Below are 25,809 nucleotides of genomic sequence, written 5' to 3' on the forward strand. Positions count from 1 at the left end.
TAAGACATCAACATATGAAAGAATTAAAAAAAAAAAGAAAAAATTTGAGATTGGTAGTGGGTTGGTCTTGTCGGTGGTGATGATGGAAATTACAACATGGAATGATGGTTGGCTTTTATGGATAAAAAAAAAAAAAAAAAAAACATTTGACTAATGATGAGAACTGGAAATTGAGACTTTTAATGGCACTCTCATAATATGCTACTCCCAAAATCAAAGGCAAACTAAAGTTAGCATTGATGGCGTTTTATGAGAGAGATAAGTTTCATGTTCCTGCTGCGCAGACTTGCTGGCATCCTCTCGTCTCTGCACAGCTCCGCCAAGTACTCCAGCCGAGATCTTCTTGTCCCTTCACAAAAATACATCAGCGTGTTTTCCTTCGCCGAGAACTGTATGGACCAGCTTCTCCCGTCCAAAGAGGCGGAAATCCTTGGCTTTGACGGACGACGGCGACGCTGTTTTATCAGGATTGGAAACGGAGTCGGACGATGACGAATCATGGCCTTGCAACTCGTTGGTGATCTTTTCCAGCGAGGATTCAGATGCGGCTCTCGAACCTTTGGCGTGTTCAGCCATTTTTATCGGACTGGGATCCGAAACACAGTCCTATCGTGTCGGCGAAATGAGAGGGGAAGATGATACTTCAGGGACAGAAACAAGATTCCGATGAATGAAAATGGAGCTGAGAGAGTGGCGACGATGGAAAGAGAAATGGGTTCATATTAGTGGAAAAAAACATATACAGAGTCAAAACCAAACTGCAACCCATGTCTCTGGTGTCTCATGATGGATAAGACGAAGGCCTTCATCAGTTTCTCAAGCTGGATCCATGGAACAGAGAAAGAACCAACAGCACAAGGGTATAAACGAACACATAAAGCAACAAAGACATCCAGTAGAATGATACCCAGAATAAAAAAATATGGTTCACAATGAACGTACCTGGAGTGCTTCCTGGAGTCGGATTTGCTCCCCTTCCCCTCAGCTTTCCTGCCCCAGCCCCAAAGAAATACATATATTTTTTCTCTGCTGGCAGCTTCTTCTCCAAGCTGTCTCTCGCTGCCACCAGCAGCTCGCCTCATCCCATCCCATGGCCGCCCAAAGCAGCTCGTTTCCCGGTGGTCAGAGAAGTAATCATATAAAAATGGCCAAAAACTCCTCCTCCCCGGTAGGGGGTCTACAGTTTAATTTTTAAGAATAGAAAACTATTTAAAAAATGATTTCTAAACAAGCTTTAGCTTTGAAGTTGGTATCATTCTAGAAACATAAGGTTATGTTTAATTTTTGAAAAGCAATAGAGAAATAAAAAAAATATTAAAGAAAATGATTTTTTTAATATTTGATTTCATTACAAAAAAAATGAAAGAAAATCAAGTATAATTAAAATTAATTAAAAAATTATTTGTTTTTAAATTATTTTAATCTATATAATGAAGGGAAATAAATGAAATAAATTTGAAGAAGTATATAAAAATAATTTAATAAATTTATTTAAATCTGTTTTTTTTTTCTTCCTTTTTTTTCTTTCCTCTTACTTTTTTAGTTGCATTTTTTTCTCAAATTTTTCGGTAATCAAATATAGTTTAAAGGTTAGTATACATTATTAAACAATTAATGAATAACTTAAACTTTTGGTTTAAATAGAGTGGGTTTAGTTTAAGAATATTAACTATTTGTAAACTTGTTAGTTTTATTTTTTATTTTTTATTTTTTAAAATTCTTTGCAGTTTCAAATATTTCCTATTGAAGTAATTTAATGGGAGTTAAATATATTATAAAGGAAAACATTTTCGAAGTTGAAGTCTCTACATGCAGTGATATAAACTAACACTTCAAACACATTCATACATGCTCTACCCTTAATTAGTCGAAAATTTAAAGAGACTGATTATGTTATTGAAATTTTCAATTTTAAACTTTGATATATATAATTAAATTAACTATTATCTTATTTTTAATTTTTTTAATGCTTAAAAAAAATATTGAGGAAAAAAAAGAAAAAAAAATAGATTTTACATTAATAAATTATTTTTATTTGTTTTTTCAAATTTATTTAATTTATTTATATATATAAAGATTATATAATTTTAAAAACTATAATGGTATATTCATTTTTAATTATATTTTATTTAAAAAAAATCTATGATAAATTAAATATAAGTGACTTATTTTCTTTAATATTTTTTCTATATTTTTATGCAACTTAAATCATGATGAAAAAGAAAAAGAAAAAGAAAAAAGAAATATTGGTCATATTTTATGCATGATAAAGAAAAATTTCTTTGGGTGTGATTTAAACTTTAAAAAAAAAACCAATTTATTTTCATGTTGGGTTATTTGGTTAGAAGGATGAAATAATTCTCAATTAAAAATTTTTTTTTTAATAAAAATAATTTTATCTTTTAAAACTTATTGGCAGATTATCTAAATATTGATCTCAAAAATGTATTATTTTTAAAATTTTAAAATTTAAAATTATTTCATCCTTTTAATCAATTTATTTTAAAAAATTCTCTTTAATTTGGTTCAATCTTTTCAATGGACCTCAACTTTCCATATTGGTAGATACCTTGAGAAAGATGTCTGCCAATCAAGGTCATGAAGCAAGGCATCCAAAACTCCTTAGCAGATAGAATTATTATTTTGAAGTTTAAGAATGAGAAAATGACATCATTTGTAATTAATTTTTGGTTTTGTAAGATTAAGAATGAGATTAGAAAATATACTTTTGGATGGAATATTATAATCGTATTAATATATTTAGATTAAAATAATTTATTTAGATTGAATATTTTATACCTAATCTCTAAATGTAGCGATGGAATATACTCATATTTGATTCTAATAAAGTGATAGGAAGAAAGAAAACTCGGAAAAAAATGATCTTTTAAAAAAATACAAAATTAAATTAAATTAATTAAAATTTAATATACTTTTAAATTATTTAATATTCACAAGACTTTATTTAATTTATGCTCCAATAATACACAAAAATGCAAATTAATTAAAAATCAAATAACTTATTTTTTAAAGAAAACGTAAATTACAAATTTCATGATGTTTCATTTTACACAAAAATGAAAGATTAAAAATGGTTTCTAATTTGTCCTTACAAAAAATGTGACATTAGGTGGATTCCTTGAGACATGGTGGACTGATTGGTACCTAAGTTATGATGATGTCTTCTCATACATTTCTTTTAAACTCATCAAATCATTAAAGGGAATGTATCTAATAAATTTAAAAAGAAATTCCTCACTTTTTTTCTTATTAACATTTGTTTTATCTTTCATTCCTTATGAATTCTAAATTAATGTTTTCTTTGTTATAATTATTATGAATGGACATCCACATTAATTAGTCTTTGACAATTTATTTGTGAAAATGTATTTATAGCAAAAAAAACAAATCATGCCTAAAATCAGGTCAAATTGTTTTAATTATTCAAATTGACTTTTTAATTAGTAATAAGATTAAGTATACAAGTCTTATTTGGCTGTTCTAGGAGTAACTATTGATGAATATTATGGCAAATTTTTTTACTAAAGAGATTTATTACCATGATATTAAAGAAGGTGAATAAATTTTTTTCTTAAAGTCTCAAAGAATGAAGCAACAATAGATCATGATCCCAAAATCTCTATCAATTTCTTCCATCTTTATATTTCCAATTAAAAGCGTAGTAACTTGGTTATAATTAGAATATCTTTCTAGTTTGTGTTTAACTAACTAAAAAGGAAAAAATATTTTTTTGTTATGCGGTTCATTTTATACTAGGAATTACCTTTAAAGTGTTTTTATAAAAATTTATGATAATTTTAGTATTTTAAAAAATTTTCATTGAACATAAGTCTAGTTTTTCGATTGTGTTATAGGAGTTTTATCTAATAAGATCATGTCTGATATGTTTTTTACCGTAAAGAAGTGGAAGTAGAAATGATTACTTTTGTTATATAATTGATTTTATATTTAAAACTATATTTTAAAAATATGTTTAGCAAATATAAAAATAATTTATATTTTTTAAAAATTAATTAAATAAAGCTTTGATTCTAACATCAAAGCATTTACATTTTCAAAAAATTGATGAAAAATTGATGATCAAGAAATCTAAGAAGAATTATCTTTGGTATTTAAAGGATGATTTTAAAGTTCAAATGACTCCCAAGTGAAACTTGAATGCAATCAAAGCCTATAACACCATTGGAAATATTATTATTTCATTATTTTATTTATAAAAATTTGCACTCTACTACAAAATAATAGAACTATATAGTAGTTTTATTATATATATGTGACTTGAGTCATAACTTGGGTTTTGGTATGACTTAGGTGGAAATTGTTTTTTTTGGTTTTTTAGTTAAAGTAATTTGTTTTCAGAATTTATGCTGTTTATTTTTCTATTTTTTCATAATTTATTATAAATTTTTTACTAAATAAAAAAAGTCAAAATATATTACTTTTTTTAAATAGAAAAAATAACATATTTGAAAATGTGAATCTCAATAATGAACTACACCTAGAGGGGGGTGAATAGGTGTTGTAGAACAATTTAAAAATTCTCTCAACAAAGATTACCTAACCTTAGACTATCTTAATGTCAAGAATTTTTTTCTTCCAATAACTTTTCAACAAAGCAAAACATCCACAAGCAATAATGTATACATCAACACTCTCCCAACAATTTATCAATGTAAAACACATGCAAATGCTTCAACACTCCTAAAAAATAAATCAAAATATAGAGTGAGAGAAAGAGACAATGAACACCGGATTTTTAACGTGGAAAACTTCCGAAGAGATCAAAAACCACGGGCCTATCACCGATTGAAAACTCCACTATGAAGAATAAAAACTGAGTACAAGGTTTTACCTAACTCAAGCCAATCAATCCTTCCCGGAATACTTGACTAGTACCTTCATTTTCAGCTTCTCCTGTTGGAGCACACTTGGAGTCCGCACCAAGCTCAATCTCGGCCTCTTCTTGAATCCACACAAGAAGAAAATGGGTTTTTACATAAACCCAAATAGAATGAGAGATTGAGATGTGAATGAAGGAATGAATCAACCCATTTATTGCTCAAGAAAATCCATTGAAAACTAGTTTGGAAAATATTAAGAGAAGTGGATTTTCTTTGCAATCAAAAACCCTAAATTAGGAAAGCAAAAATGAGAAAATGAAGAACACTTGGAGTGTGGCTGCTCTCCCCACGTTTTCTGCAGTCTCTCTTACCAGAAAATGAGAGAAGATTGGTTTTTAAAGTGTAAAAAGAAACCCTTAATCTAATGGCTGAGATTTGATCAAAAAAACATTAGTTGGATAGATCCACCCCTACACTTGGATCGATCCAGAAACAGAAGAATGAAAGCTTTGCACCAAAAACCATTTTTCTCAACTTTCTAACACATTTAAAGATTAAAAACCGGGTTGATTCACACTCAATCACTCCACACTTGACTACATATCTCGGCCTCTTAGCAAAGTCTTAGTTTTCAAAGTCAAGTAGTACAAATAGGAATAGGAAAGCCGAGTTAGGGGACACTTAGGAATTTTGTCCGGAATTGCCAACCTAGCTAAACACTCACAATATTGATTTTTTTTTTTAATACTTAATAGAAATAAAATATTATAAAAACAAACAACCTAATATTTAATACTATTAAACATTAAGTACCTATTTAGAATTAAGTAAAAAAACAAACACCACCTTAACCATAGTATCATTTGGGCTTCCATGACTACCCTGTAGCAACTGGACAATAGATGCTATGGTCCATGACTACTCTTTAACAAGAGACTTCCGATAAAACAGGACCTAAAAAACCATAACAATCCAGCTCATCATGCAGCAACCTGACCAAAGAGCCGCTTGCGAAGCTGCAGTGGGAAGAAAACAAGAAAATGGTTAAAGAAGAATGGCCACACATGGATAAACTAAGGCTATCATTCACCATCAAATTTGAGAGACACATGCCCATATAAGATGAATGCAGCAGATAATCTAAAGATGAAATATCCAATTGACTGATAATTGGGTATATAAACCAATTAACTGGGAAAAAAAAATGAACTTAAGAAGGATGAATACCCCTGGAAGTTTTTTTATGAAATACAACATCCAATCTTGCATCAAGGGTGTTCTCCCATAAAATTTTTCTACCAGAGGGATTTTCCATCACTTTTCTTTCAACAAAAGCTGTTTCATCCATGTTTATATATTTCCCACAACCAGTCCGATATAAAGAGTAAAAGATGCATGAGTTATATATTATTTTTTTGAAAATGAAAGATCAGCCAGCAGTCTCACAGAAAGAGTACATTTGTACCTTTACAAACCTTTCCACTACATAACAACTGTTAGTAAGCAAAACAGACCATATGCCCACAAAAAATGGGAGGATCAAAGTTTACGCTTCTGCCAGTGATCCATTTCCAATACCTCAAGTTAGTGTTTAAGTCCATGATCTAGGTTTCTTTCTTTTTTCTTTTTTTATTTATTTTCCTTTTTTTTTAAGGTAATAAAAAGAGAACACCCTGGTCTGCTCAACCTGTTTGGGCAAAGTAAAATTTGGGCAAATTAGCTGAGTTTATATTGACCTGAACCACAAGATCTTTGAGAAGCCTTTTATAGACATGGTGATCATGTCCAGAGACGATGTTTTAAAATGCAATTCATTATTGCATATTGATACTATCCAGTAGGTAGAAGTAGAACCGTAGAACAACTCATAACTGCAAAAGCATACCATTAGCCTTCAAAGCCTGTTTAAGTTTCAGAGCCAATCTCCTGAGGCGTTACTGCCATTTGAAGATCGAGACCAGTACTCCGTGACAAGCTGCCCAAACAGCGATCCCTCCTTCTTTATCAGTTTCATTGGCACATCGTACTCTACTAATTTTCCTACGGAAGCAAAAGCACTAGTTATTTGAATTTGTTTTACCATATTGATCCCAACTAGAATGAAATGTTCCTTCGTAGAAACTCACCGTCACTGATAGCAAGCACCATTGTGCAGTCCATCACGGTTGGGATTCTGTGGGCTACTGTAATTACAGTGCAGTCTGCAAATTCTGTTCTTATGGTCTTCTGGAGAATGGAGTCTGTTGCATTGTCTATAGATGCAGTGGCTTCATCAAGCACTAGTATCCGACTTCTCTTCAGTAGGGCACGTCCCAAGCAGAATAATTGTCGCTGGCCCATGCTCCAATTTGATCCGTCATGTACAACTGTAGGGCAGACAGATTGTTAGCAAGAGTTTTTGAATCCAAAGAATGGTACCAGTGTGTTTTATGTTTCATACCTAAGGAGTCCAGGCCCTCTTCTTTCTCTTGAACAGCCCCTCGAAGTTGACATTTTCCCAGAACCTTTCACACATTCATGAGAAACAATCTTAGTGTAGGATATAAAGTAAATTTACCTTATTAGGAATCTGTACTTTTTGAAGGGACTACCACGACAAATATTTGGTATGGAAAGAAAATTAGGAGGTATTTAATAGCACTCTAAAACATCATTGTGTTCCAAAACACAGAATATCAGGAGCTCGATCAATGACAATGGAATTCAAAATCTGACAGCGTTTAATTAGTTTGTTAGTGTAGAAACTGCAATGTCTATGCACTTAAGAGTGAAGCCTGCTTCATATCACTGGCAGAATCTTTTGGAGATCTGTAACATATCATGATTGAATCCTAAAATTAGCAACCACAACAAATTAATAGGAAACTAACCTCCCATATTTCCTCATCAGTATGCAGCGATAAAGGGTCAAGATTGTATCTTATAGACCCGCTAAACAGAGTTGGTTCTTGTGGAATGATCCCAAGACGTGATCTGAGATCATGAAGCCCAATTGTGGAAATATTTATGCCATCTATAATTATCTGTCCCTCTGTAGGCTCTACCAAGCGAAACAAAGCGCTGATAAGAGTTGTCTTTCCACTACCAGTCCGGCCAACGATCCCAATTTTCTGTCCTCCTCCAAATTTGCAACTGATTCCTTGAAGAACTAGAGGAGCATTGGGCCGATACTTGACCTGCTCAATGTCATTTCATCTACTATATTAATCTCTATAAATCTTGAAGTTGTAGAACAGAAACAGATACCCAAATTCTTACTGATTTCACCATACCTTCAAATCATAAATTTCCACTTCACCAATAGTAGGCCAACTGGGTGGCGGTCGATTACTCCCTATGACTTCAGGGGCTTCGCTAGGAATATTCATGTACTGTTCTAATCTTTCAACAGAAACAATCATATTTGCTAAAAGGCACTGGCTTTGGGCAGAAAATACGAAGAATACATTCACTGAAAGGCCATACGATAATGCCATTCCAATAAATCCTGCCATCAGAACATTGACGACGAAAATGCTCATTAGACAATAATACCATAAATGGTTGTCAATTACTAAGATTTCTTTAAATATCACATTGACCAAGCTGTTTTTGAATATCAAATACTGTGCACGTAGGAAGTTAGTAGAAGGGTTTTTCTTTTGGATTATGCACTGATCTGTTTGTATGATTATTGTGTAAGAATCATGGACTTGTTAGCTCACTTTGTTCTTGATATAACCCAAGTTTCTAGTTATGATGTTGAGAAAGTTGGAGCTAAAATGGGTTTATTATAGTGATTTTTTATTACTACCAACTGGGCAGCTGTTGTTTCATGATCTACAAAGCCCTATCTTGTATTCATTTCACTCCACTCATCAAGGTCAAGTAGGAAACTAAGATAGGTAACTTTCCTATTTAATGTTGGATATTTTATTGGATTTTAGGTCATTACTGAAGTGCCTCTAAATATTTCATTCTCCTGAAGTTCCTTCTTTTCAGTGAGAAATATGAAAATTTAGTGGAGACCCTGGGTTGTAGATCTCTTTCTTTTACAGTTAAAAACATATGCTATCTAGCAAGCAGTCATAGCAGGCAACAGAAAAGCAGTTTTTGTCTTGAGGTTTTGATCCTTTTGGAGAATTTACCATTTGTGGCCATAATCAGACACTTCATATTTATCATTTTCTGGTTGTAGATCTTACCTACTGAAAAATCCTAATGGTATCCTCTTGTAAGGATCAAAATTCACATGATCAATTACTATTCTCAAAGTTGCACAGGCCCCCTTAGGTTAAACATGTTATAAACTTCTAGGGAGTTAAAACTGTTGAAATTAGACCAAAGAGAGTTTTAAGCAACTGCAAGGACAATTGAAGGATCTGGCATGGACCTTCTAATTTTGTGTCCATTCTCATTGGTCATATAGTTAGCCTCGTGAGTAAATTCAAACTATCTTGGATTTTGCCTAGTTTGTTGTATCAACTAATGGATAGTTGAGCATGCAGGGTTAGGTACAGGAAGGACCTGTAATTTCGGTAGTGTCTTTAGTTTGTAGTTTAGTACCCTTATGGAATCCTCTAGGAAAGAAAGAGATAAGAGTATTTTTGGTTTTTTTTTCTTTTGGAGACGGAAGGTTTTGTTATTAGCATCCACAAATGGGGTAAAATGGCAGATCTCTAGCTGATATTGGGCATGCTAGTTCAGGTCATTAGGCCAGTGATCCGGGTGGCTCCTATGAGATAAATCTTCAAGTTGCTGCAAGTTAAAAATGCAATAGGGTGATGGAAAGGCTGAATGTAACATGGGTGGAATTCATAAAAAAGATAAAAATCTCAATATTGAATGGTGACTTGTCTTACTATCAAGCCAAATGGCTGGAAAGGATCATTGTAATTAAACCAAGGTTGTGATCAAATGGTACTTGTAGAGGAACGAATTTACGATTTCATCTTAGAGAATTGATAGTTAGGAGTGTTCAAGCAAACTAACAAATTCAAATGTAATCGAGCTGTATAAACTAGTGCCAAAAACACCTACCAGATTTAGAAGAACTCGTATGAAGCAATGTTAGGGCAAGGGCTGAAGATGAGAGAACGATAGCACATAGTATTTCAAGGCGTTGGATCAACCACTCATTTGCTGTGAAACTGTAGAAGAATGGACTTGCATTTATGTCAATGAAGTCCAAATTCTTTGAAAAGTGTCTATCTTCCTCCCCGAAAGCTCTAATTGTCATAGCACCGGCAATGGACTCAGCAAGATGGCTTGCAACAAAGGACTTCGTCGTGCCATTGATTCGCATCAATTCTTTTCCAGCAGCAAAGTAGTACCTCTGGTTGTTAAAATGAAAACAAACATGATCAATTGCTGAGAAGCCAAGAGAAGTACAAAATATCTTACAGGGAACACACGCCTAAATGAGGAGGGAAGCAGCTGCCTCTACTACATCTATGAAAACATGAGACAGCAGTGTATTACCTGGATGAGTATACTAAGATAAATTGTTGGTAAAATGACAAACACAAGTTCCCAGGCAAGAATAGCCAATACTCCAAAACTGGCATAAGTAGTCACAGCTGCCCCAATAGCAAAAGTAAATTTGAAGGCCATATCAAGGTCAACCACACTTAAATCAGAAGATACCTACAAAACGACAATAAAAAAATAAGTCTTCTGTTGTTTGTAATATGCATATATTTTAAGCATCTTACCCGACTGAGTATCCTTCCCAGAGGTGTCGAGTCATAAAAGGACATTGGTGCTCGAAAAAGGGAGCTCAGCAGTGTAGAAAAAATAGATTGCGATGCCCCAAGGCCTACAACAACAACAAAAAATGATCGGAGCAACAAAAATATTGATAAGCTTAATCCAATCCCTGTGTATACTGCAATCAGTTTCAATTGGCTAACACTAGGATTCTGGACATTTGCAGCCAACCAATAGTTTTGCACCAACTGCGCAACAATGAATATGATATGAGATAGATTTGCCAAAAAGAAGTAGAACAATCCCTTGCTATATTTCAAGTATTGTAGGTAAGGCTTCAGACCAGTGTCTCCCGTTTCTCTTTCTTCTTTCTTAATTAACTGTTCTCCTAATGAATCTCTTAACTGTTTTTCGCTGTCAATCTTTTGTATCTCTCCCTTCGGAATTTTAGACTTCTGGGTAGAATCATGCTCAGGTTGCCTCTCAGAACCAACTGTGGCATTGTGTGCAATGATAAGGTCCTGGAACTCTTGACTAGAGTGCATCAGCTGGTCAAAGGTAGCAGCTTGCAGGATCTCCCCTTCGGACATTAACTGCCAATAAAATTAGTCATTTGAACTGTTTGATTTAAAAGCATCTGTTACTCAAAGATTGCCTTCCAGATTTAGAGATTATTTGTTAAGAAAGGAAAATGAAGTCAAATCAGAGTTAAAGAAGGATATCCAAGAAAGTAACTGTACTGACCAAAACCGAATCGAATGCAGGGAGGAAGTCCACTTGGTGGGTCACAAGTATGACTGTCTTCATTGATAGAGCTCCCATGACATATTCCTGGCCACAACAGGCATTAGCGTTCACTCTGAAAGCATAGCATAATTTCTGACAAAGGAGAACTGTACTTACATTAAATAGATTGGTTGCAGTATGTGCATCAACCGCACTAAATGGATCATCCAGGAGATATACATCTGCATCCCGATATAAAGCACGTGCAAGTTGAACCCGCTGTTTCTGTCCACCACTCAGATTAACACCTCTTTCTCCTATTTCAGTGAGATCACCGAATGGAAGCATCTCAAGGTCCTTCACTAGGGCACACTTCTCAATAGCCTCTCTGTATCTGTAAGGATCCATAGCAGACCCAAACAGAATATTTTCTTGTATTGTCCCTGTTGGAATCCATGCTGTCTGAGAGACGTAAGCAATCTTCCCATAAACTCGAACCTGGAAAAGATGGATCCAGAATCTGTATTAAGACATTTGTCTAAGTAAGTCTCCTAGAACCTTTTAGGACTCATGAAGTTTTCTACCTTCCCTGTTTTCTTCCATGATGTTAATATCTACCAAATGAAGTGTGTATAAATCAGGAATGATGCATTACTTCTTCAGTTTTTAAGTTTGTTTTCTTTTGTATTCCTACTTAGGAAACCATGAAAGAATATAAAAATTCTCTGCCGCTTTGTTGTAATTCATCTCAGAACAACTGTGCACAAAGTAGCTGTTGAGTATTTATTCTAGTCCCATGGATGAGGAAGAAAATGGAATTGAAAGGGGTACTTACTATGCCATTAACGTGTGGAACTTCTCCAAGAATAGCAGCTAATAGTGTCGATTTACCTGAGCCAACCTCTCCACAAATAGCTACCTTTTCCCCAGGCTTAACCACCAAATTTATGTTTCGTAGAGTAGCCCTTGTAGAGTTATCCTCCCATGAAATTCTTTTGCTCTTGATAAAAACGGATTCTGCGAGCTCCATCCCATCACACATCTTCCTTACATGTTTGTTCTGCAGCTCTGGTGCATCAAGAAACTTTGCAATCCGATCTAACGAAACCATGGCCTCAATGAATGCTGAAATGACATCAGGGATTAACCTAATTGGCTCCTGGGCAATGCACAAACTTGCCATAAATGTGAAAACATTGCTAGCAGAGAGAGTAGTTCCAAGAAAGTAGCATGCCCAGAAAGTAACAGCTGATACTACAATGGGAGATGACCAAAACAGAATCAGATTGTACCCTTTCTGTGACAGAACTGACAATAACCACTTGAATTCCTCTTTCCTTAACCGTTCTATGACATTCTTGAAATGAGTCTCCCAAGCATACAGCTTCAGACTTTTCATGTTTGTAAGTGCCTCTGCAAAAGCCTTCAGCCTCTTGTCCTGTGTTCCCATGAGCATTTTCTGGTACTTATGTTGTAACCTTCCCATAGGAGAGTTTGCAACAACAGTCAATATTACTACAAACAGAGCTGCTATAGTTGCAAGCCCCACCGAATAGTAAATAATAATCAATGCCAGACACAACTGGACGCTTGTTGACCAGATCTGGTGAAACCAGTACGGGTATTCACCTATGTTGTAAGCATCAATAGTAACAAAGTTTATGATCTGACCAGGGGAATATGACCCCTTTGCAGCATTTGAGAGCTTAAGCTGCTTCTGATAGATGGCTGCAGATAGAAACGATCTCACTTGGAGCCCAATCAATCTAGTTCGAAAGAACCATTGCCTCTCTGATAACGATTCTAAGCATTTAATAAGAAAGAGCCCTCCTGTCAGTGCATAACCTTCGTACTTAAAAGCTTCTCTGCCTTCAGCAACCAGGATGAAGGCTCTAAGAAACAGAGGGCCAGTAGAAAGTGTTAGCACCTTCATCAATGCAAAGAAGCCAGAAATCAAAATCTGTTTCCGTTGCCACAACAATATAGTCGACAAAATGGAAGGGGAGTCAGATGACTGCTTTTTCTGCTTGTTCTGCTGTTCCATGAACATTAAGTAACACATTTCCGCTCGATCTTCCCTTCTTAGCTGTGGAATGTCTTTGTCCTCGAGAGTTTTCTGCTTACCTTTCTTCATCAACGAATTCAACCACCAAAATGACAGTCTACTAATAAGCCCAGCTTTCTCAAAAGGAGGTAAGCTGGCATCTGTATTGATTTTATCACCACCACTGCCTCCTTCGCCTGGCAAAGGTGTATAGAAGGCAGCACCATCAAATCCTGAATCAGTTCCTGCATATTTTGGTTCCGAGAAAGTGCAGAACATCAATAGAATCGCTCCAGGAAAAGATATAACATCTAAAATCACCTTAACTGATACTGCATCGCCCACAATAGCTTCCCAGAAAGATGTAACACAGGTAAAACCTGCAATAGAGAATGCAAGTACTGAACAGAGCCTCAGCCCTGCATTATGTAGAAGTTGATGCCTCTTAAACCTCACAGCTAAACCCAGAAAAAACCAGGTGAAGCCTTGTAATAAAACCACTAGCCACCCATGCAGAGGTAGAATGGTGTTCTCTTTAGTCAGCTTCTCTCCCACAATCCAGAACCCCAAACCCAGATAAACCAACCCTAAACTTCCATTAAGAAAGACAGCAGAATTTAGCATTGTGGAAAAGCATATAGACTGTTGAGGGGATAAGATCTTCACAGCTGGTGCTTTATATATGAAGATAAATAATAAGTAGAACAAGAGGATGATGTCAACAGAAATGACCAAAATATGGTTGAGACATGAACATGGACAGATGATGGCTAGGAACCCAGAACTGCATATCTTTCCAATTTTACTCCAACACCAGGAACTTCCACAGAAAACAGTCCAGAGAGTCTCACCCATGTTGTATCTTCTTGCCTTCACAAAACTGTAGCTGTAATAAAGTAAAGAAAACAAAGGGTTATTTATTAGATTTTTGGTGTTTTAAACTTGGAAGTAGTACTGAACATGAGAACCATCAATGCATGCCTAATAGTTTCAATTTTCTGTGGAACTTAAAAGTTAAATTATCATACAGGACTGATCTAAACTTAATTTCACGGCCCCAGGTACCTAAGATCGGGAGAAACAATCCAAGAACAACTGAACTGACCATAGACATAGAACATGAGAAATTGCAGAAAACGAGTAGGGAGAATGGGATCCAATGGAGATGACTGAAACATGAAAGCAGAAGACGATGTGAACAAGATTCAGGAAACTTATGCAAAACCCCCCATTTCTCTGTTTGATTGTTGAGAAAAATGCTGGAAAGTAAATGAAAACCTTAAATCTCATAAGAAGTTGGGGATGGAGTGTGCAGTTTTAAGATTGAAAATCTTCTTTTCTTTTACCATGAGTCTCAGTAACCAAACACGCTAACAACCCCACTAGGTCTGTTCTCTCAAGCTGAAAGGATGAGCACAAAAAAAAAAAAACAAGAACAACAAGATCAAACACTTACCTTATGATACGTACGTTAGATAATGATGTCAAACCACAACAAGATCCAACACTTACCTTATGATACGTTAGACAATGATGTCAAACCAAACCAGATTTTTTTAAGCTAAAATTTCAATCCAAATTCCAAATACTGAAAAAAGACTTGAGCATTTAAGGTAGAAAAACAGAACCCAGAAGAAGAAAATAGTAGAAAATTAATATTCACAATGAACCGAGTCAGCCCACAAAAAAAGGAAAAAAAAAAAGAAAAAAAAAGCGTCATATGAAGGACCCAAGAATTTAAAGCAATTAATGAAGAAACAAACAGAAAGATGGAGCTACTTCAGAGAGTGAAAAGTGAAAACCGCCTTGAACCAATTATAGAAAGCACAGAACATGGGGGTAGAGAAAATATTATGCTGAAGAAGTGCTACAAAAAAGACTTGAGCGTTTAAGGTAGAAAAACAGAACCCAGAAGAAGAAAATAGTAGAAAATTAATAATCACAATGCACCGAGTCAGCCCACAAAAAAAAAAAAAAAAAAAAAAGCTTCATATTGATTTTGTAGCACTTCTTCAGCATAATATTTTCTCCACCCCCATGTTCTGTGCTTTCTATAATTGGTTCAAGATGGTTTTCGCTTTTCACTCTCTGAAGTAGCTCCATCTTTCTGTTTGAGAAACAAACAGAAAGATGGAAAAGATGGAGAGAGATGGAGCTACTTCAGAGACTGAAAAGTGAAAACCATCTTGAACCAATTATAGAAAGCACAGAACATGGGGGTGGAGAAAATATTATGCTGAAGAAGTGCTACAAAATCCATATAGGTAAAAACCTGCATGGGTCATCCAGAATCTCACCCTCCCTCATCAAATCAGTCTCTTTTTTTTCCTTCTTTTTTAGTGAGCATAGGTCATTCAGAATCTCACTCTGCCTCATCAAATCATGGGTGTTCTTCTCACCCTCTTCTACACCTCACTGCTCTCTTTCCTTGCATTATATTAATGTGTTGTTCGACTCAAACGACTAATCGAGTTGTTCTCATGCTTCACGATGTCGCTGTTGAGGGAGAAGATTATCAAGTGTCTGTATATATAGTTTTTCTGTCCAATATAATATTTCTATGGTATAGATTCTCTAGCTATATGTGTAGATTCGACTGATGGCATCATTTCATAAAGCTCAAGTAATCCTCAGTTTGTGTGCCAATGATTTTGTTTTTTTATTTTATATTAAAATATGGCATTGTGACTTCCACTGACGAAGTCTCTTAACTCAACCCTAGGCCTACCACCTAATAATTTAAGTTTTTAAAACGATTTTCCAAAAAATCATTTTCAAAAATATTTTTATGATAGTTTCTAAAATAAAATTAAGAATCTGAATTATTTTTTAACCTTTCTTTTATATCTTCAAATATTTTTTTTAAATAATTTTTATTTCTAATAATTTATTTTTAATCATTCTCTGTGTTTATATAAATATTTCTTAAAACAATTTCTAAAAATAATTAAAAATAATTAAAATATATTATCACAAAATGTAAAAACAAGTTTTTAAAAGAATATTTTTTTGTTAAAAAAATCACTAATGTTTTATTTTTAAGAATTAAAAAATAATTTTTAAACAAGCTTTAAGTTTTCAATTTGGTATCAATCATGCTTGGTTCTTAAAAAATACTAAGAAAAAAAATGTTAAGAAAAATGATTTTTTTTTTTTCATATTTGATTTTATTACAAAAAAATAAGAAAGAAAATAAAATATAATTAAAATTAGTTAAAAATTAATTTTTTTTAAATTTAATATTTATATAATGAATAAAAATAAATGAATTAAATTTTAAAAAAGTATATTAAAATAGTTTACTAAATTTATTTTTATTTTTTATTTTTCTTCACTATTTCTTTCTTTCAACTTTTCCTCTCAAATTTTTCAGAACCAAACATACCCTAAAGGTTAGCATACATTATTAAACAATTAATGAATAACTTAAACTTTTGGTTTAAATAGAGTCCTAGCATTATTTAGTAGGGTTTAGATTAAGAATATTGAGTATTTGTAAACTTGTTAGTTTTATTGAAAAAAAAAATGATTTTCTTGGAAGTTTCAAACATTTCTTATTGAAGTAATTTAATGGTAGCTGAATATATAGAGGGAAACATTTTCTAAGATGAAGTCTCTACATGTGATGATATAAATAGATCAACACTTCAAACACATGCACACATGCTCTGCCCTTTATTAGTAGAAAATTTTAAGATACTTATTGAGTATCTTATTGAAACTTTCAATTTTAAACCTTATATATATATATATATAGATATATATATATAATTAACTCTTATCTTATGTTTAATTCTTAAAAAAAGTGAGAAAGTTTTGAGGAAAAATGAAAAAAAAATTATAAATTAATAAATTATTTTTATTTATTTCTTCGAATTCATTTAATTTATTTTTTATATATGAAGAATTATATAATTTAAAAAATATCATGGTCTATTTATTTTAGTTATATTTAAATTTTTAAAATTTCTATGATAAATTAAATACAAGTAAATTATTTTCTCTAATTTTTTTTTTTCTATATTTTTATGCAACCTAAATCATGATGAAAAAGAAAAAGGAAAAAGAAAGAAAGAGGGGACCTAAATATGTTAAATAATAACAATAATAATAATATTAATAATAATAAAAACACACACACACTGATTTCCCTCTTGCCACCTGATTTACTATTACATATTCACCTTAGAAATTTTTTTGAAATAACTTTTTTAGTGATAGAGCTTTTCCTTTGTCTTTTTTACACATTCAAGTTAGAAAATTCACTCTTTTTTAATAGCAAAGGTGACTTCCAATGATATAATTTTTAATTTAAAAAAAAACATTCATTTTTAATAAAGATATCTTTGTCTTTTGAAAGGTATTGATGTGAAAAATATGTTATTTTTTAAATTATAAATTTGGAATCATGCCATTGATTGCATCTTTTCATTAATGGACCTCAACTTTCCATATTGATAGATACGTTCAGAAAGAGCCATGCCTCCTATGTCTGCCACTCAAGGTCATGATGCAAAGCATCCAAAATTCCTTGGCAGATAGTATTATTATTTGGAAGTTGGTGGTCGTCTAGTTGTTTTGATTAAGAAATATTCGGTTGACCCAATAAATTTTTGGGTAGTTGTAGGGTGTTTTTGTTAGGCATAGTTTGGGTATTTGTGTAAACTGTTTATGTACAGCCCCTTTTGCTCTTGCTTCTCGTTTTTGGCTCCAATGGAAAACTTAAGATAAAGCAAAACTCACAATTTCTAAAAGGTAATATTGGTATTATATAAGCCATATCAAACATAAAAGAATTTTTTGTACAAGTTAAAATAGAAGTTTAGAAAAAAAAAAAAGCTATATTTTCCTAACTTGATTTTTATTTTTATTTTTTGCAATATTTACTACCACATATATAAGGTTTGGTTCGAGAAAATGACATCATTTATAATTAATATTTGGTTTTGTAAGATTAAGAATGAGATTAGAAAATATACTTTTAGATGCATGGATATTATAATCCTATGAGTATATTTAGTGTATTCATGGAAGTGAGATTTTTATATTTAATTTTCAAGGATTAGGAACACTATTAAAATAACTTATTTAGATTGAATAATTTATACCTAATCTCTAAATGTAGCAATGGAATTTACTGATTTGATTATAATAAAGTGTTGGGAAGAGAGAAAATTGATATTGGGAAAAATATTTTTTTTAATACGAAAGTAAATTAAATATAATTTATATTAATTAAAATTTTATATATTTTAAATTTGTTTAATCTTTACAAGACCATCGGCAAAGAACAATTCTTAAACGGATGCTCCAATAATACACAATAATGCAAGTTAATTAAAAATCAAATAATTTTTTTAAAAGAAAATGTAAATTACAAATTTCATGATGTTTCCTTTTGCACAAAAATGAAAGATTAAAAATGGTTTCTAATTTGTCCTTGTCATAAAATATCTTTTATGTGTGTTCCTTGAGACATATTGAATTGATCAATATCCAAGTTATTATGACGTCTTCTTATGCATTTCTTTCGAACTTATCAAATTATTAGAAGGAATGTATCTAATAAATTTTAAATTTTTCTTCACTTTTTGTATCCTTGTTATTTTCTTATTAACATTTGTTTAATCCTTTCACTTCTTACTTTCTTCATCATAATTATAGTGAATTTTGAATTGATATTTTCTTTATCAAAATTATTGTGAATTGATATTTTCTTCATCATAATTATTATGAACAAACATCCATGATAATTAGTCTTTGACAATTTATTTGTGACAATGTATTTATAGCAAAAAATGAACCATACCTAAAATTAGGTCAAGTTATTCTAATTGTTCAAATTAACTCTTTAGTAATAAGATCAAGTAAATCTTATTTGGCTACTCTAGAAGCAAATATTCATGAACATTATGGGGAAATCTTTTATGAAGGAGATACATTAATTACATTTATATATGAAAAATCAAGATTTGATAATATAACGCATGGCCTTCCAAGAGTGGAACAAGTATATATATATATATATATATATATATATATATATATATATATATATATATATATATATATATATATATATATATATATATCATATGGTTAAGTTTTTGGAGGTCATTTGTAAGTTTTTATTAACATGGTATTAAAGAAGGTGAATAATTTTTTTCTTAAAGTCTCAAAGAAGGAAGCCATAACAAATTATGATCCCAAAATCTCTATCAATTTCTTCCATCTCTATATTTCTAATTAAATGCTTGGTAACTTGGTCACTATTAGAATATCTTTCTAGTTTGTGCTTAACTAAAAAAAAATGTTTTTATTGTTATGCATTCATTTTGTCCTAGAAATTACCTTTAAAATGTTTTCATAAATTTTTTTTTTATAATTTTAGTATTTTTTTAAAAAAAAATTAATTAAACATAAGTCCAACTTTTCAATTGCAAGTTAAGTGTTGTAGGAGTTTTATCTAATAAGATCTAGTGTGATATGTTTTTTTATCATAAAGCAATGGAAGAAGAAATAATTACTTTTGTTATATATATAATTGATTTCATATTTAAAACCATATTTAAAAAATATTTTAGCAAATATAAAAACAATTTACATTTTTTTAAAATTAATGAAATAAAACTTTGATTTTAACATCAAAGCATTTACGTACATTTTCAAAATATTAATAAATCCGAATAAGAAATCTAAAAAGAATTATCTTTGGCATTTAAAGGTTGATTTTAAATTTCAAATGACTCCCAAATGAAACTTGAATGCAATCATGATCAAAGCCTATAACACCATTGGAAATATTATTATTTCATTATTTTATTTACAAAAATTTGCACTTTAGTACATAATAATATAACCATATAGTTCTATCATATATTATAGTTTTATCATACGTGATTTGAGTTTAACCTTTATTAGTTTTGATGTAACTTGGGTTTTGGTATGACTTACCCTCAACATCAGTTTATATGACTTGTCTTAATGTGACTCGAGTTGTAGCATAGCTTGAGTTTTAAACAATTTGATTTCAAATTTAAAAAAAAAAACATAAAAAAAAAGCCCTTTTTATTTTGAATATCTTGATAATTCAAAAGACTTTGTAAGAATTGAAGATTTGGAGAATTCGATTAACTCATTTTAATTTTATAACATGAATTCTAAACAAATCATAAGTTGATTTAGTTAATAAAATGGTGGCTGTTAGCATCAATGCCACCAAACCACTTATTTTTGTGTAGCCCTCACAATCATAGAAATTGAACGACACTTCAATATCTACAGCTCTCCTCTTATTTAGTTAAAGACTTAGTTGAAAATTCTTGAGTAGAAAAATATAGGAAAAAGATAATAAAAAAATAAAATAATAAATTTTAAAATAATAAATGACTTTTTACTTGTTTCTTCTAACTTAAATATATATAAATTAAATAATTTAAAATATATATAAAATTCTAATTATTTTAATTATATTTGATTTTTAAAAAAATAATTCTACGATGAATTAAACATAAGAAAATGAAAAATCATTATTTTTAATATTATTTTCAATACTTTTGGGTTAATTTTTGAGTCATTAAATCACAATTAAAAAAAAAGAGAGAAGAAAAGGGGAGTTTAAGACCAAAATAATATATTTGTAAAAAAAAATGATAAGAATAGTATCCATTTGAAAATATTTGTCAAAGTAGTCTTCTTTATCCACGTAAGCATCCACATGGATTTTAAGTGTAAAGAACCACCGTTGGTGACTGTGGTTTTAGTACTTACAAAAATTTCCTTAAAACCACAGTTACAAACTGTGGTTTTACAATTTCTCTTAGAACCACAGTTATTAACTGCGGTTTTAAAAGAAGTTTCCTTAAAACCACAGTTACAAACTGTGGTTTTACAATTTCCCTTAAAACCACAGTTAGTAACTGTGGTTTTACAATTATTTTCAATTCACATCTATTTTAATGGTGCTGTAATTTTAATATTATTTTTAAAATATTTTTTTATCAAAATACCCATAAAACCACAGTTAGTAACTGTGGTTTTACAATTATTTTCATTCTGCATATATTTTAATAGTGTTGTAATTTTAATATTATTTTTAAAATATTTTTTTATCAAAATTACAATTATGTTGTAATTTTCACAAATATTTTTAAGGGGACTTATGTATAAAAAAGTATGGGATTTTCGAATTTTGCTTTTCACAAATTTTTTTGTTACGACTGTTTTAAAATATATATATATATATATTATCTTTATTTTTTCATATTTTCCTTGAAAATTTGAGAAAATAATTTGGTCTACATGCATTCCCATAAAAATTTATATATTTATAGTAAATAAAATATTTATTTGTTTTACAAATATTTTCACATATGAACTAAAGAAAATTATTTATTCATATTATTTTTAAATTTTTAAATAACTAAAGAAATTGTTTATATTATTTTAAAATTTTATCTTTTCATATGAAAATTAATGTCAGTGATTATGATTTTAGGTTATTTATTATTAAGTATGATTTGAACTTATGTCTGGGTTAAAATGTATAATTTTTTAATTATATGAAAGAAAAATAGGTAGTGGTTGTAATAATTTATTTAATTAGAATTTATTTCATTTAGACTTTAGGATGCATTTGAGTTTTATTTGTTTAAATTATCAAGGAAACATGTGAATAACATAACATCACTAATTTGAATAACTGTGGTTTTATGGTTGTTTTGATAAAAAAAATATTTTAAAAATAATATTAAAATTATAACACCATTAAAATGGGAACAAATTAAAAATAATTGTAAAGTTAGGAAATTGTAAAACCACAGTTTGTAACTGTGGTTTTAAGGAAACTTATTTTAAAACCGCAGTTAGTAACTGTGGTTCTAAGAGAAATTGTAAAACCACAGTTTGTAACTGTGGTTTTAAGGAAATTTTTGTAAGTTCTAAAACCACAGTTACCAACGGTGGTTCTTTACACTTAAAATCTATGTGGATGCTTACGTGGATAAAGAAGACTACTTTGACAAATATTTTCAAATGGATACTATTCTTATCATTTTTTTTTATAAATATATTATTTTGGTCTTAAACTCAGAAAAGGGGGGACCTAAAATATTGTTAACCAAGAAAAAGGTTTTATCTTCTGCTAGGTAATGATTGTTGACTGAAACAGCTTTTCTTTTGAGTTTAAGACCAAAATAATATATTTGTAAAAAAAAATCATAAGAATAGTATCCATTTGAAAATATTTGTCAAAGTAGTCTTCTTTATCCACGTAAGCATCCACATGGATTTTAAGTGTAAAGAACCACCGTTGGTGACTGTGGTTTTAGAACTTACAAAAATTTCCTTAAAACCACAGTTACAAACTGTGGTTTTACAATTTCTCTTAGAACCACAGTTACTAACTGCGGTTTTAAAAGAAGTTTCCTTAAAACCACAGTTACAAACTGTGGTTTTACAATTTCCTAACTTTATAATTATTTTTAATTCGTTCCCATTTTAATGGTGTTATAATTTTAATATTATTTTTAAAATATTTTTTTTTATCAAAACAACCATAAAACCACAGTTAGTAACTGTGGTTTTACTAATGGTGTTGTAATTCAAATTAGTGATGTTATGTTATTCACGTGTTTCCTTGATAATTTAAACAAATAAAACTCAAATGCATCCTAAAGTCTAAATGAAAGAAATTCTAACTAAATAAATTATTACAACCATTACCTATTTTTCTTTCATATAATTAAAAAATTATACATTTTAACCAAGACATAAGTTCAAATCATACTTAATAATAAATAACCTAAAATCATAATCACTGACATTAATTTTCATATGAAAAGATAAAATTTTAAAATAATATAAACAATTTCTTTAGTTATTTTAAAATTTAAAAATAATATGAATAAATAATTTTCTTTAGTTCATATGTGAAAATATTTGTAAAACAAATAAATATTTTATTTACTATAAATATATAAATTTTTATGAGAATGCATGTAGACCAAATTATTTTCTCAAATTTTCAAGGAAAATATGAAAAAATAAAGATAATATATATATATATATATATTTAAAACAGTCGTAACAAAAAAATTTGTGAAAAGCAAAGTTCTAAAATCCCATACTTTTTTATACATGAGTCCCCTTAAAAATATTTGTGAAAATTACAACATAATTGTAATTTTGATAAAAAAATATTTTAAAAATAATATTAAAATTACAACACCATTAAAATATATGAGGATTGAAAATAACTGTAAAATCATAGTTACTAACTGTGGTTTTATGGGTATTTTGATAAAAAAAAATATTTTAAAAATAATATTAAAATTACAACACCATTAAAATAGATGTGGATTGAAAATAATTGTAAAACCACAGTTACTAACTGTGGTTTTATAGTTATTTTGATAAAAATTATTTTAAAAATAATATTAAAATTACAACACCATTAGTAAAACCACAGTTACTAACTGTGGTTTTATGGTTGTTTTGATAAAAAAAATATTTTAAAAATAATATTAAAATTATAACACCATTAAAATGGGAACGGATTAAAAATAATTGTAAAACCACAGTTTGTAACTGTGGTTTTAAGGAAACTTCTTTTAAAACCGCAGTTAGTAACTGTGGTTCTAAGAGAAATTGTAAAACCACAGTTTGTAACTGTGGTTTTAAGGAAATTTTTGTAAGTACTAAAACCACAGTCACCAACGGTGGTTCTTTACACTTAAAATCCATGTGGATGCTTACGTGGATAGAGAAGACTACTTTGACAAATATTTTCAAATGGATACTATTCTTATCATTTTTTTTTACAAATATATTATTTTGGTCTTAAACTCTTTTCTTTTTTCCTCTTCATCTCCTGGTCAAAGTGACTTTTATCTTGAGGCAAAAGTGTCATCTTTTCATTTGGCTCCATCTTTTTCCTCCATGTGTTATATCAAATTGGGGACCTCAACTTTCCATATTCACAGTCTCAGAGGTCATGATACTCCATTCTGCTAACCTTACACTCTCTTATCCTAACCATATGCATTTTTGTTCTTACATCAAAACCTTGGTCCCACGTCCATATGTATAACAAATGAATAGATAAATCTAATATTATTTTCAAAGGAATATTGTTCATCTTAAATGAGGAGACCCCTTACACATTTTCTAACTATCTATATTTTAACTAATCATGTTTCAATATATATATTGTGGACCTGGGATCATGTTCCCACTTGAAGGGAATGGGAAGACTTTTTTTTATTAAATAAAAAATGGATTTTTATTTAAAATAAAATAAGAAAGAAAATTCTAAATGTAACTCATTGAAAATACAAATTTATGAAAAATCAAGTTTAGGTCAGGAATCAAATTATTTATTAGAAAAGTACAAAGATGAATCATAGAACCCATCTAAATCATAATAATAGGTCTCTACTAATCAAATTGAGATAAGCACAATAACTAATAAGGTAATCAATGAATACTAAACAATGATCAATCATAACACAGTACTATAACAAAAAGTAATCAAACGAAAAAGAGAAAGGAGCGTACATAAACAACAAGCAAAGTGTTTCATGAGAAACAAGGTTAGTATATAATGACAAGTAAAAAAATCTCATATATCGCAATAACAAGGCAAAGACAATTTATATTCAATAGGTACAATACTTGAATTATTATCAAAAGAGGGTATCATATATGTAGGCTCCACCAATGCCTAATTTAGATTTGCATAAATTAATTCTATAAAACTCCATCTTCCTAATAATCATGGAGAAGGATCATAGAAATTTGGAAGAAATTCCATTATTTTTGGAAATATGAAATCTATTCATATTTACTAAAGAAAAAAAAAAGATCAAGAAATTCGAGAACTTATTATCAAGGAAAATAAAGTAAAAATGCATGAGAGCAGGAACTGATTATTTATTATTAAAAAAAAACTGGTTTTTTATTGTCTAGGAATGAATTATATCAACTAAAAACAGATTTGAAAACCCAATTAAAAGCATATAAAATCACACGGAAATGGGAAATGCGCACCCGGAAGGAGAAGCACTAAAGGTGGCCATGCAAGCCAAAATTACAAGCACGTGGAAGGGAAGGTTAATTAAAAAGCTGTCTGTTATTTTGGAAACTGGATAAGAGGCAAAAGTCATCTGCTTCAATCCCATGTCTAGGAGATGATCCTCCTTCCTAACTTTTCAAGCCCTTTGACAAACAGCCCCATACAAAGAGTAAAAGATGCATGAGTTACATACTATTTTTTTTTTTTTTTTGAAAATGCATGATCAAAGTCTCGCAGACACAGTACATTTGTACCTCTACAAAAATTTGGGAGGATGAAATTTTATGCTGGCGCGAGTGATCCATTTCCAATACCTCAAGTTAGTGCTTTCAGTCCATGATCTAGGTTTCTTTCTTTTTTATTTTATTATTTCTTTTCCCTTTTTTAAGGTAATAAAAAGAGAATACCTTGGTCTG

At 30.5% G+C, this 25,809-nt stretch overlaps 1 protein-coding gene across 2 annotated transcripts; it reads right to left on the bottom strand.

Moving 5' to 3' along the window:
- Window positions 1-4,818: 4,818 nt before the first annotated feature.
- On the bottom strand, window positions 4,819-14,757 carry LOC100265535 (ABC transporter C family member 10). 2 transcript variants are annotated; one of them, XM_059742292.1, is made up of 13 exons: window positions 14,426-14,756; window positions 12,112-14,206; window positions 11,454-11,774; window positions 11,295-11,381; window positions 10,556-11,143; window positions 10,323-10,487; window positions 9,882-10,176; window positions 8,135-8,349; window positions 7,733-8,038; window positions 7,303-7,366; window positions 6,989-7,228; window positions 6,748-6,902; window positions 4,819-5,878 (listed from the first exon to the last, which is right to left on the bottom strand). In XM_059742292.1, exons 1-12 carry the CDS (start codon window positions 14,608-14,610, stop codon window positions 6,775-6,777), a joined length of 4,689 nt encoding a protein of 1,562 aa, XP_059598275.1. In that variant the 5' UTR covers window positions 14,611-14,756; the 3' UTR covers window positions 4,819-5,878; window positions 6,748-6,774. The 2 variants fall into 2 exon arrangements, with proteins under 2 accessions (XP_059598275.1, XP_059598271.1); XM_059742288.1 differs by having other exon boundaries at window positions 11,295-11,774; window positions 14,426-14,757.
- Window positions 14,758-25,809: the final 11,052 nt, after the last annotated feature.

The sequence above is a fragment of the Vitis vinifera genome, chromosome 2 (assembly GCF_030704535.1).
Source record: "Vitis vinifera cultivar Pinot Noir 40024 chromosome 2, ASM3070453v1".
Lineage (NCBI taxonomy): Eukaryota > Viridiplantae > Streptophyta > Magnoliopsida > Vitales > Vitaceae > Vitis > Vitis vinifera.

Coding starts and splice junctions, on each gene's coding strand:
- LOC100265535 (XM_059742288.1), bottom strand. CDS start 14,610: ATGAGATTTAAGGTTTTCATTTACTTTCCAGCATTTTTCTCAACAATC. Junction 8,350..9,881: donor TACGAGTTCTTCTAAATCTG/GTAGGTGTTTTT, acceptor TTCTGATGGCAG/GATTTATTGGAATGGCATTA. Junction 6,903..6,988: donor GGTGCTTGCTATCAGTGACG/GTGAGTTTCTAC, acceptor TTGCTTCCGTAG/GAAAATTAGTAGAGTACGAT.